General features: G+C 38.6%; 1 protein-coding gene across 8 annotated transcripts; it reads left to right on the top strand.

The window, feature by feature from the left end:
* The first annotated feature begins 205 nt into the window (after positions 1-205).
* POLR1G (RNA polymerase I subunit G) lies at positions 206-10,313 on the top strand. Of its 8 annotated transcripts, none has more exons than XM_053688779.1 (5): positions 215-248; positions 354-443; positions 3,205-5,988; positions 9,325-9,451; positions 9,707-10,313. In XM_053688779.1, exons 3-5 carry the CDS (start codon positions 5,976-5,978, stop codon positions 10,104-10,106), a joined length of 540 nt encoding a protein of 179 aa, XP_053544754.1. In that variant the 5' UTR covers positions 215-248; positions 354-443; positions 3,205-5,975; the 3' UTR covers positions 10,107-10,313. The 8 variants fall into 8 exon arrangements, with proteins under 8 accessions (XP_053544759.1, XP_053544754.1, XP_053544755.1 ...); XM_053688780.1 differs by having other exon boundaries at positions 231-248; positions 5,848-5,988; XM_053688782.1 differs by lacking the exon at positions 215-248 and having other exon boundaries at positions 255-443; positions 3,205-3,258; positions 5,851-5,988.
* The last annotated feature ends 735 nt before the right edge of the window (positions 10,314-11,048 follow it).

Here is an 11,048-nt window from a genome sequence, read left to right as displayed (position 1 = left end):
CTATGAGAGAGAACATGACATGGTGAAAGGAGCCAACATATCTTGTTGGTATGCAGAGCTGATCTTGCCAACTTTGAATCTCTGGCCTCTCAAATAACCCATTGACTCAGTAGATTTATTTTTGGAGGCGATACGTTGATGATATCTTTTACAGTTACTTGTACCAGATGACTGTCGTCTTTCACTGCCCTTAAGTTCATGACAATATTAAATTTGTGCTTGATCCCAAGCAAACTAACCTCTTGGATGTGAGTTACTATGGTTATTGCACGTTCTTGAGCCTTATAATCTATGTGTGCGCACAGCGATTATTTTATTTGTTCAATATTTTATTAAATGTCTCTTCTATAAAGAAAAGAGAATTATATAAAATTGTCAACCGGATTCCAGTCCAGAAAACCCAATGAGTGAAATTACAGAGAGGAGAGTATCTATGAAGGATGGTATGTCTTTAAATCACACATTTTATTGGGATTACATAGTGTAGATGGCTGGCTTTAGCCATGTGTATGTTTTTTACAAACACCCTAATGTCAAAGGGGGAGGGGATAAGTGGGAAAAGAGGGAAAGGGTCTCAAAAATGTAAAAATGGAGAGGAGAGAGGGTGAATATGAGAGTGTTAGATAAATAAGGTAGGTGAAATGAAAGGGGAATTGGTAACAGGTAGACAATAAGACAAAAAGGAGATGCAATGAAAGAGAATGCTGTCCTGCACAGTAAGAAAGTGAGAATGAAACAGAAAGGGATGATAGCTGGGAAAAGGGACAATAATATGAGTGATAACGAGAGAGGAAAAGAGAAAGAGAAGGGAATGAAAATCCTCAGGGCAAGGTAAGAGAACAAGGGGGTGTCAGAATGACATGAAGTGGGGAGACAGAATGGAATAGGGAGAGATATAGGAAATGGGGGAATCTTCACTGATTCACTAGAAAAACACATCTATGAAACAAAGCTTGTTGGTTGGCTGCGTATCCATACGCATTTTACCATCACATAACTTACAGAGTTTTATTATAAACATAGAAGCTACAAAAATACATAATAATAAAATACATATTATATACATATAACATATACATATAATACATAGTAATATAACACATTATATATACATATTATACAAAACATATACATAATAATATAACACATAATATATACATATAATACATAAAATATACATAATAAAATAATACATAATATATACATATAATACATAACAATATAATGCATAATATAACATAATATATACATATAATACATAACAATATAATGCATAATATAACACATAATATATACATATAATACATATAATACATAAATTATACATAATAATATAACACATAATATATACATATAATACATATAATACATAAATTATACATAATAATATAACACATAATATATACATATAATACATATAATACATAAATTATACATAATAATATAACACATAATATATACATATAATACATATAATACATAAATTATACATAATAATATAACACATAATATATATCAATGGTACATAATTATCTCTCTCTCTCTCTCTTTCTTTCTCTCTCTCTCTTTCTTTCTTTCTCTCTCTCTCTTTCTTTCTCTCTCTCTCTCTCTCTCTTTCTTTCTCTCTCTCTCTTTCTTTCTCTCTCTCTCTCTCTCTCTCTTTCTTTCTCTCTCTCTCTCTCTTTCTTTCTCTCTCTCTTTCTTTCTTTCTGTCTCTCTCTTTCTTTCTCTCTCTTTCTCTCTCTCTCTTTCTTTCTTTCTCTCTCTTTCTTTCTCTCTCTCTCTCTCTCTCTCGTTATCTTCCTCTCTTTCTTTCTCTACCTCTCTCTCTATCTTTCTTTCTTTCTTTCTCTACCTCTCTCTTTCTTTATCTCTTTCTCTATTTCTCTCTCTTTTTTTCTCTCTCTCTCTTTCTTCCTATTTCCCTCTCTTTCTCACTCTCTTTCTCTCTCTCTCTCTCTCTCTCTCTCTCTCTCTCTCTCTTTCTTTCTCTCTCCCTCTCCCTCTCTCTTTCTCTTTTTCTCTTTCTTTCTCTCTCTGTCTCTCTTTTTCTTTCTCTCTCCTCTCTCTCTTTCTCGATTTCTCTCTCTCTTTCTTTCTTTCTCTCTCTCTCTTTCTTTCTATCCCCCTCTATCTCTCTTTCTCTCTCCTTTTCTCATTCTTTCTCTCTCGGTCTCTCTTTTTCTATCTCTCTTTCTCTCTCCTCTCTCTTTCTCGATTTCTTTCTCTCTTCCTCTCTCTTTTTCTCTTTCTTTCTCTCTCTTTCTCTCTCACTCTCTCTCTCTCTCCTGTCTCTTTCTCAATTTCTCTCTATCTTTCTTACTCTCTCTCCCTCTCTCTCTCTTTCTCTCTCTTTTTCTCTCTCTCTCTTTCCTCTCTCTCTCTTTCTCAATTTCTCTCTATCTTTCTTACTCTCTCTCTTTCTCAATTTCTATCTTTCTTACTCTCTCTCTTTCTCTCTCTCTCTCTCTCTCTCTCTCTCTCTCTCTCTTTCTCTCTCTCTCTCTCTCTCTCTCTCTCTCTCTCTCTCTCTCTCTCTCTCTCTCTCTCTCTCTCTTTCTCTCTCACTCTCCCTCTTTCTCTCTGTTTCTCTGTCTTTTTCTCCTAATTATCTGTCTCTTTTTTCCCTCTGTATCTCTCTTCTCCTCTCTTTCTGTATATTTTTCTCTCTTGTTTGCCCATCTCTCTCTCTGTATATTCTCTTTTCAATATTAGCTCTCTCTTCCTCTTTTCGTGTTTCTCTCACTGCTTCTTCGTTCTCTCTTTTACAATAAACAATACAGCAAAGAACAAAATATTCTGTGAAAGCAACATTGCAATTAAAATGAACTTTGTTCTATGAGCGCCACCTATGGGACAAAATATTACATGTCACAATATTTATTGCGTTTAGGGCACATGGGCTGTGTATAGATTAATATGGGGGCCACAGACAGAAATTAATCTCAAATAAACATGAATTACAGCACAGAAATAAAAATGCTACAAGAAAGGCAGTTTCATAATTTACTGATATCAATTTGTTGATTGTTAGCAGGAGAAGTGCTGCCATATTAATGCGAATACGAGATTTTACAAGAGCGAATCCGGTTACAACCACCAGCCTTTCTGACAGGAAGTGCTTCCCTAAATTACTCCCAAACCTGCTAGTCTTCTGCTTAAGATCATGACCTCTTGTGATTTCAGTTTATTTATATCCTGCAGATGCGGCCTCCAGAACTGCACACAATACTCAACATGAGGTCTAACTAGCGCTCGGTAACGTGACATAAGAACCTGACTATTTCTGCTGCTAATAACTCTACTAATAAAACACAGTATTCTGCTGGCCTTACTCGCTGCACTGCTGCATTGTTTACTGAATTGTAAATCAACTGAAATAATAATTCCCAAGTCCGGTTCCTCTTCTGTAACACTCACTAAATTCTCATTGACTCTGTAACTAACCTTTGGATTTTTCTTTCCAAAAAGCACAATTTTACACTTTGTGATGCTGAACTTTAAAGGGGCAGTCAACACCAGAATTTTTGTCATTTTAAAAGATAGATAATCCCTTAATTACCAATTCCCTAGTTTTGCATAACCAACACAGTTATAATTATACACATTTTACTTCTGTAATTACCTTGTGTCTAAGCCTCAGCAGACTGCCCCCTTATTTCAGTTCTTTTGACAGACTTGCAGTTTAGCCAATCAGAGCTGTCTCCATGGTAAATTCTCATGCATGAGCTCAATGTTATCTATATAAAACACATGAACTTATGCCCTCTAGTGGTGAAAAACGATCTAAATGCATTTAGATTAGAGGCAGCCTTCGAGGTCTAAGAAATTAGCATATGAACCTCCTAGGTTTAGCTTTCAACTAAGAATACCAAGAGAACAAAGCAAAATTGGTGATAAAAGTGAATTGGAAAGTAGTTTAAAATTACATGCCCTATCTGAATCATGAAAGTTTGTTTTTGAATTGACTGTCCCTTTAAATCCCATTTGTCTTTTCTCTTCATTTTTTATATCACTTCAGATTTGATTAATCGCCCCTGGAACATCAACTCTTTGACAAATGACTGTATCTTCTGCAGACGGACAAACAAACATAAATATATTCAATAAAAACTGATGACCTGTGAGTTGACTGTCACACAATACTGTATATTGCAGCCGAATGACTGTAGTGGGACGATTTGCCTTATACCTTTTTTCTAGTGGTCACCATTATCTGACTGAACATGAGACCTTTCAGTAGGGTGTATATCATTTTATCATCGGTGGTTTATGTAACCAATTAGACTAATGGGAACTTGATCAGCACAGTGTACAGTAATTGATGCACTGAATTCCTAGATAGCTAAAGAAATTCCTTTTAGAAACAAACTCATTTATTGCTCAGCAAGTGAGTTTTTTTGTTATAGCAAACGGAGGGGGGTCACTCTTATCATATATACCTATTGTAGGGCTGGACTTGGGTTATAAAAAAGCTGTCAGATGAGCAGGAGCCCTGGACCATGTATATTTCATAGGAACTTTCTGCATGATATCTGAATGTGCCACAAAACTGCATATTAGAAAAGACATTTTACACTTGTTTTTCACTAATATAAAGCTGGTAACAGAGCAGTAAGGTTGTAATCAGGGGATGGGGGTGGAGGTGCAGTGGGTGTGCAGAATTGTTGCCCTATTGGTATTTCAATTTAAAAATGTTATTTTTTATATTAAAATAAAGAGACATTAAAGTCATCATTGTATATGCAGCAGAAATGTATCACCTGCATAACATAAACAATCTACGTACAAAATATGTTTGATAAATATTTAAACTGTTATTTTGTTAGCAACATGCGCATTGTTTTACAGTCCAGGAACATATTCCTTGAGCATGTTTATCTTATCTCCTATGCTGCTAGGGACAGATATAAATTAGCTCCTGTACAGATAATTTGAATACTGTAGCATGTTGCAGGGTCATCTTTCTGAATTCCACTGAAAGCCCTCCACCCTCTCTGGGATCAGTGGAAATAGAATTTTCCGAATGTTATAGAAAAAGTGAGTAAAATAAATGTTTACTGCATCAAGAAACATGTTATGGGGAATTTAAGTTTGAAATTAAAGGGACATTATACACTCATATTTTCTTTGCATAAATGTTTTGTAGATGATCTATTTATATAGCCCATAAAGTTGTTTTTTTTTTTGTTTTTTTTTTAAAAAAGTATAGTTTTGCTTATTTTTAAATAACATTGCGCTGATTTTCAGACTCCTAACCAAGCCCCAAAGTTTTATGAGAATACCGACGTATACCTTCTCCAGCTTGCTCCTGTTTGTGTAAAGGGTCTTTTCATATGCAAAGGCAGGGGAGGGTCTTATTTCCCACTTGCAGTGGGCTTTCCAACTCCCTTTTCAACAGAGCTAAACTGAGAGCTTCTAAGTAAGTTTTAAACAGTTTCATACTGGATTTTTATATCTGTGCATCTTATTCTTTATAGTAGTCTCTATTACATGCAGATATATGAAAATTCATGTATACTGTCCCTTTATGGTCCCTTTAAAGGAAGACAGGAGATGTCCTCTGATTGCTCTGCGGGGATGTAACATAAGTGGTTCTTTTGTATGGAGTACTAATACTATCCTATAAGCCCCTCCCACTTGTAGTATTTCCCACTGTCTGGTGTAATAAGAGGAGCAGCACTTTCTGTAATAAATACAACTGTTTTCCTGTTGCCAATAAAGTTTATTTTAATACAAAAACTGACTGGACTGTACCACTTTATCTAAAATGCTAATACATAATATTATTACCGTCATATTATAGATTATATTAGACCTGTATCTATGCACAACAATCTCTTTCAGAAGCAATATCATTTAGGTGAGACTTGCTGAGCTCTAGCTCCCCTGTCTATCACACATAATGGTATTTCCCCGCTGGGAATGAGTAACCGGAAGTGACGCACGGAAGAAGATGAAGCCAGTCAGGTGCGATGGAGACCGCAGGTAAGATGGCGGCGCCCGTGGTGCATGCTGCTCTGGTGGTATCAGGAGTACTGAGAGTGACGCTGCCATATTGTGTAATAGCGATGGGACAGTGACAATAGTTGTGTGTCCTCCTGTTAGAAGGGAACATGCCGGGTGTTGTTACCACCTTGCTTGCTGCGATTGTTTTTCAATAACACCCGCCATGTTGGTTATAGTGTCAGTGAAACTTCGCCTAGGGTGACGGTGACCACATTTTCAAACTGCCATTCAGGGACCCCCCACTTAAAAAAGAAAATAAGATGATTTTAAAAGGTTTTTTTTTATGCCAATGTTTGAAAGAACTTTATGTTATGTCTGGTACCTCAGTACTGTACTAATGCTAGGTCTGGTACCTCAGTACTGTGCTAATGTTAGGTCTGGTACCTCAGTACTGTACTAATGTTAGGTCTGGTACCTCAGTGCTGTACTAATGCTAGGTCTGGTACCTCAGTACTGTGCTAATGTTAGGTCTGGTACCTCAGTACTGTACTAATGTTATGTCTGGTACCTCAGTACTGTACTAATGCTAGGTCTGGTACCTCAGTACTGTGCTAATGTTAGGTCTGGTACCTCAGTACTGTACTAATGTTAGGTCTGGTACCTCAGTGCTGTACTAATGCTAGGTCTGGTACCTCAGTACTGTGCTAATGTTAGGTCTGGTACCTCAGTACTGTACTAATGTTAGGTCTGGTACCTCAGTACTGTACTAATGTTAGGTCTGGTACCTCAGTACTGTACTAATGTTAGGTCTGGTACCTCAGTACTGTACTAATGTTAGGTCTGGTACCTCAGTGCTGTACTAATGCTAGGTCTGGTACCTCAGTACTGTGCTAATGTTAGGTCTGGTACCTCAGTACTGTACTAATGTTAGGTCTGGTACCTCAGTACTGTACTAATGTTAGGTCTGGTACCTCAGTACTGTACTAATGTTAGGTCTGGTACCTCAGTACTGTACTAATGTTAGGTCTGGTACCTCAGTACTGTGCTAATGTTAGGTCTGGTACCTCAGTACTGTACTAATGTTAGGTCTGGTACCTCAGTACTGTACTAATGTTATGTCTGGTACCTCAGTACTGTACTAATGTTAGGTCTGGTACCTCAGTACTGTACTAATGTTAGGTCTGGTACCTCAGTACTGTACTAATGCTAGGTCTGGTACCTCAGTACTGTACTAATGTTAGGTCTGGTACCTCAGTACTGTACTAATGTTAGGTCTGGTACCTCAGTACTGTACTAATGCTAGGTCTGGTACCTCAGTACTGTACTAATGCTAGGTCTGGTACCTCAGTACTGTACTAATGTTAGGTCTGGTACCTCAGTACTGTACTAATGTTAGGTCTGGTACCTCAGTACTGTACTAATGTTAGGTCTGGTACCTCAGTACTGTACTAATGTTAGGTCTGGTACCTCAGTACTGTACTAATGCTAGGTCTGGTACCTCAGTACTGTACTAATGTTAGGTCTGGTACCTCAGTACTGTACTAATGTTAGGTCTGGTACCTCAGTACTGTACTAATGTTAGGTCTGGTACCTCAGTACTGTACTAATGCTAGGTCTGGTACCTCAGTACTGTACTAATGTTAGGTCTGGTACCTCAGTACTGTACTAATGTTAGGTCTGGTACCTCAGTACTGTACTAATGTTAGGTCTGGTACCTCAGTACTGTACTAATGTTAGGTCTGGTACCTCAGTACTGTACTAATGTTAGGTCTGGTACCTCAGTACTGTACTAATGTTAGGTCTGGTACCTCAGTACTGTACTAATGCTAGGTCTGGTACCTCAGTACTGTACTAATGTTAGGTCTGGTACCTCAGTACTGTACTAATGTTAGGTCTGGTACCTCAGTACTGTACTAATGTTAGGTCTGGTACCTCAGTACTGTGCTAATGTTAGGTCTGGTACCTCAGTACTGTACTAATGTTAGGTCTGGTACCTCAGTACTGTACTAATGTTATGTCTGGTACCTCAGTACTGTACTAATGTTAGGTCTGGTACCTCAGTACTGTACTAATGTTAGGTCTGGTACCTCAGTACTGTACTAATGCTAGGTCTGGTACCTCAGTACTGTACTAATGTTAGGTCTGGTACCTCAGTACTGTACTAATGTTAGGTCTGGTACCTCAGTACTGTACTAATGCTAGGTCTGGTACCTCAGTACTGTACTAATGCTAGGTCTGGTACCTCAGTACTGTACTAATGCTAGGTCTGGTACCTCAGTACTGTACTAATGTTAGGTCTGGTACCTCAGTACTGTACTAATGTTAGGTCTGGTACCTCAGTACTGTACTAATGTTAGGTCTGGTACCTCAGTACTGTACTAATGTTAGGTCTGGTACCTCAGTACTGTACTAATGCTAGGTCTGGTACCTCAGTACTGTACTAATGTTAGGTCTGGTACCTCAGTACTGTACTAATGTTAGGTCTGGTACCTCAGTACTGTACTAATGTTAGGTCTGGTACCTCAGTGCTGTACAAATGTTAGGTCTGGTACCTCAGTGCTGTACTAATGTTAGGTCTGGTACCTCAGTGCTGTACTAATGTTAGGTCTGGTACCTCAGTGCTGTACTAATGTTAGGTCTGGTACCTCAGTGCTGTACAAATGTTAGGTCTGGTACCTCAGTGCTGTACTAATGTTAGGTCTGGTACCTCAGTACTGTACTAATGTTAGGTCTGGTACCTCAGTGCTGTACTAATGTTAGGTCTGGTACCTCAGTGCTGTACTAATGTTAGGTCTGGTACCTCAGTGCTGTACTAATGTTAGGTCTGGTACCTCAGTACTGTACTAATGTTAGGTCTGGTACCTCAGTGCTGTACTAATGTTAGGTCTGGTACCTCAGTGCTGTACTAATGTTAGGTCTGGTACCTCAGTGCTGTACTAATGTTAGGTCTGGTACCTCAGTGCTGTACTAATGTTAGGTCTGGTACCTCAGTACTGTACTAATGTTAGGTCTGGTACCTCAGTACTGTACTAATGTTAGGTCTGGTACCTCAGTACTGTGCTAATGTTAGGTCTGGTACCTCAGTACTGTGCTAATGTTAGGTCTGGTACCTCAGTACTGTACTAATGTTAGGTCTGGTACCTCAGTACTGTACTAATGTTAGGTCTGGTACCTCAGTACTGTACTAATGTTAGGTCTGGTACCTCAGTGCTGTACTAATGTTAGGTCTGGTACCTCAGTGCTGTACTAATGTTAGGTCTGGTACCTCAGTACTGTGCTGTTACTATATACAGAGCACTGCTCCATAGATGCTAATGCCAGTATTGTAGTATGAATTGTGATAATTAATTTGAATAAAACATTTTCCTTCCCCAGGGGAGAGATTTACCTTTCAGTGCCCCCTGAACTTTGAACCTGCCGCTAAGCTTGATGGGACAGTGACCTCTGACCCTGACACAGAAGTGTGGCTCATTAAGGCTCCTGCAGACTTCACCCCGGAGAGGTAATGACACAAACATCCCCTCTGTCTAGGGGCTCGGGTCCTTGCATCGACTCTCTCTTGTTTCTGTTCAAGCTATATGTATTTATAAACAAAGAACTGTGGGAGGAGACAATGTATTTTACATTTTTAATCTGACTTGACTGTCTTTACGAGATCTGATGATAAAATATTGTAGTGTTAATAACTAAGTTGTGCACATGCCTGACTATATGACGCCTACCTATGTCTCTTTGTAACGTTCCTTTATCTGTTTAGTTTTACGTCACATCGCATCTCGCTATCTAGTAACAAGACCCTGAAGGTGACGTCAGATGGCATCAAACGGCGATTCCAGGTCTCTGCCTCCCCGTGTGATGAGCCCCTCCCCTGCAGAGCTTTCCTGCCCCAGCCTGGGGCATCACAGGTTAAACTGACCTGCGCCCCAGCTATCCAAGGCATCATCACCGTAGCAGAAACCTACAAGGAGCCACCTGCCCTGCACCCCATCCCAGACCGGCCCCCCCTGACCATCCCAGACGGGCTACAACATCGCTTCCAACCCTTTGGGGCAATTCCACCCAAGCGGGTGCCGGATCCATTAGACTCAACCCCAAAGATAAAGAAAAAATCAAAGAAACGCAAGCGACAAGAGACTGTGACGGATGAAACTAAATGAAAAATATATATTGTAGTACCGGTAATGGCCACTGGGTGTCACTACAGGCTTATACAAATGACTATTACAGTAATACTGCAGTATTTCTGTCTCATGGGTTTAGTTTTTATATAAATGTGACGTTTTACCACAACATAAGCTTTGTTTATTGCATTTAAAGGATATTTCAGGTCCTTCCCTCTGATCAATTTAAACTTATGTTCTTCATGCTGATGTCATTTATTTCTTCACATGGGGGGGGGACTAGAGCTGAGGTTGTGGTCGTTTGAGAGATGCATGTGGGAAAATATAGTGCTGAGTCAGGGTGCAGTGTCTTTTAAATCAGTATGTAATGCAGGTAACAGACCCCGGATTTATCTTTTGTCCAACATATATAGTACGTCACTATACCAGCCTTATCTGCTCACTGTGTGATTATGGCACCGACACCTTCAGCTGCACCAATAGGAATACGCAAAAGCTTCTAATAGTATGATGCAGAGAAAGCATTTATGTCAATATGGGGCCACACGTCCGATCTGGGGAAATAAAGCATTGTAGTTTACAAGAAAAAAAAGTGATTACAGAAGCATAAAGCAGTAGAATAGGTATTTGTGTCAATGCTAATTCCCCATCATATATGCACAGTATATATCAGTAATTATATGTCACATTACATAAGGTCTGCACACACAATAAATGTTTATATATGCACAGTATATATCAGTAATTATATGTCACATTACATAAGGTCTGCACACACAATAAATGTTTATATATGCACAGTATATATCAGTAATTAAGTATCACATTACATTAGGTCTGCACACACACAATAAATGTTTATATATGCACATTATATATCAGTAATTATATGTCACATTACATAAGGTCTGCACACACAATAAATGTTTATATATGCACAGTATATATCAGTAATTAAGTGTCACATTACATAAGGTC

This window comes from Bombina bombina, chromosome 7 (assembly GCF_027579735.1).
Source record: "Bombina bombina isolate aBomBom1 chromosome 7, aBomBom1.pri, whole genome shotgun sequence".
NCBI classification, from domain to species: domain Eukaryota; kingdom Metazoa; phylum Chordata; class Amphibia; order Anura; family Bombinatoridae; genus Bombina; species Bombina bombina.
This window is presented reverse-complemented; position numbering and strand designations above follow the sequence as displayed.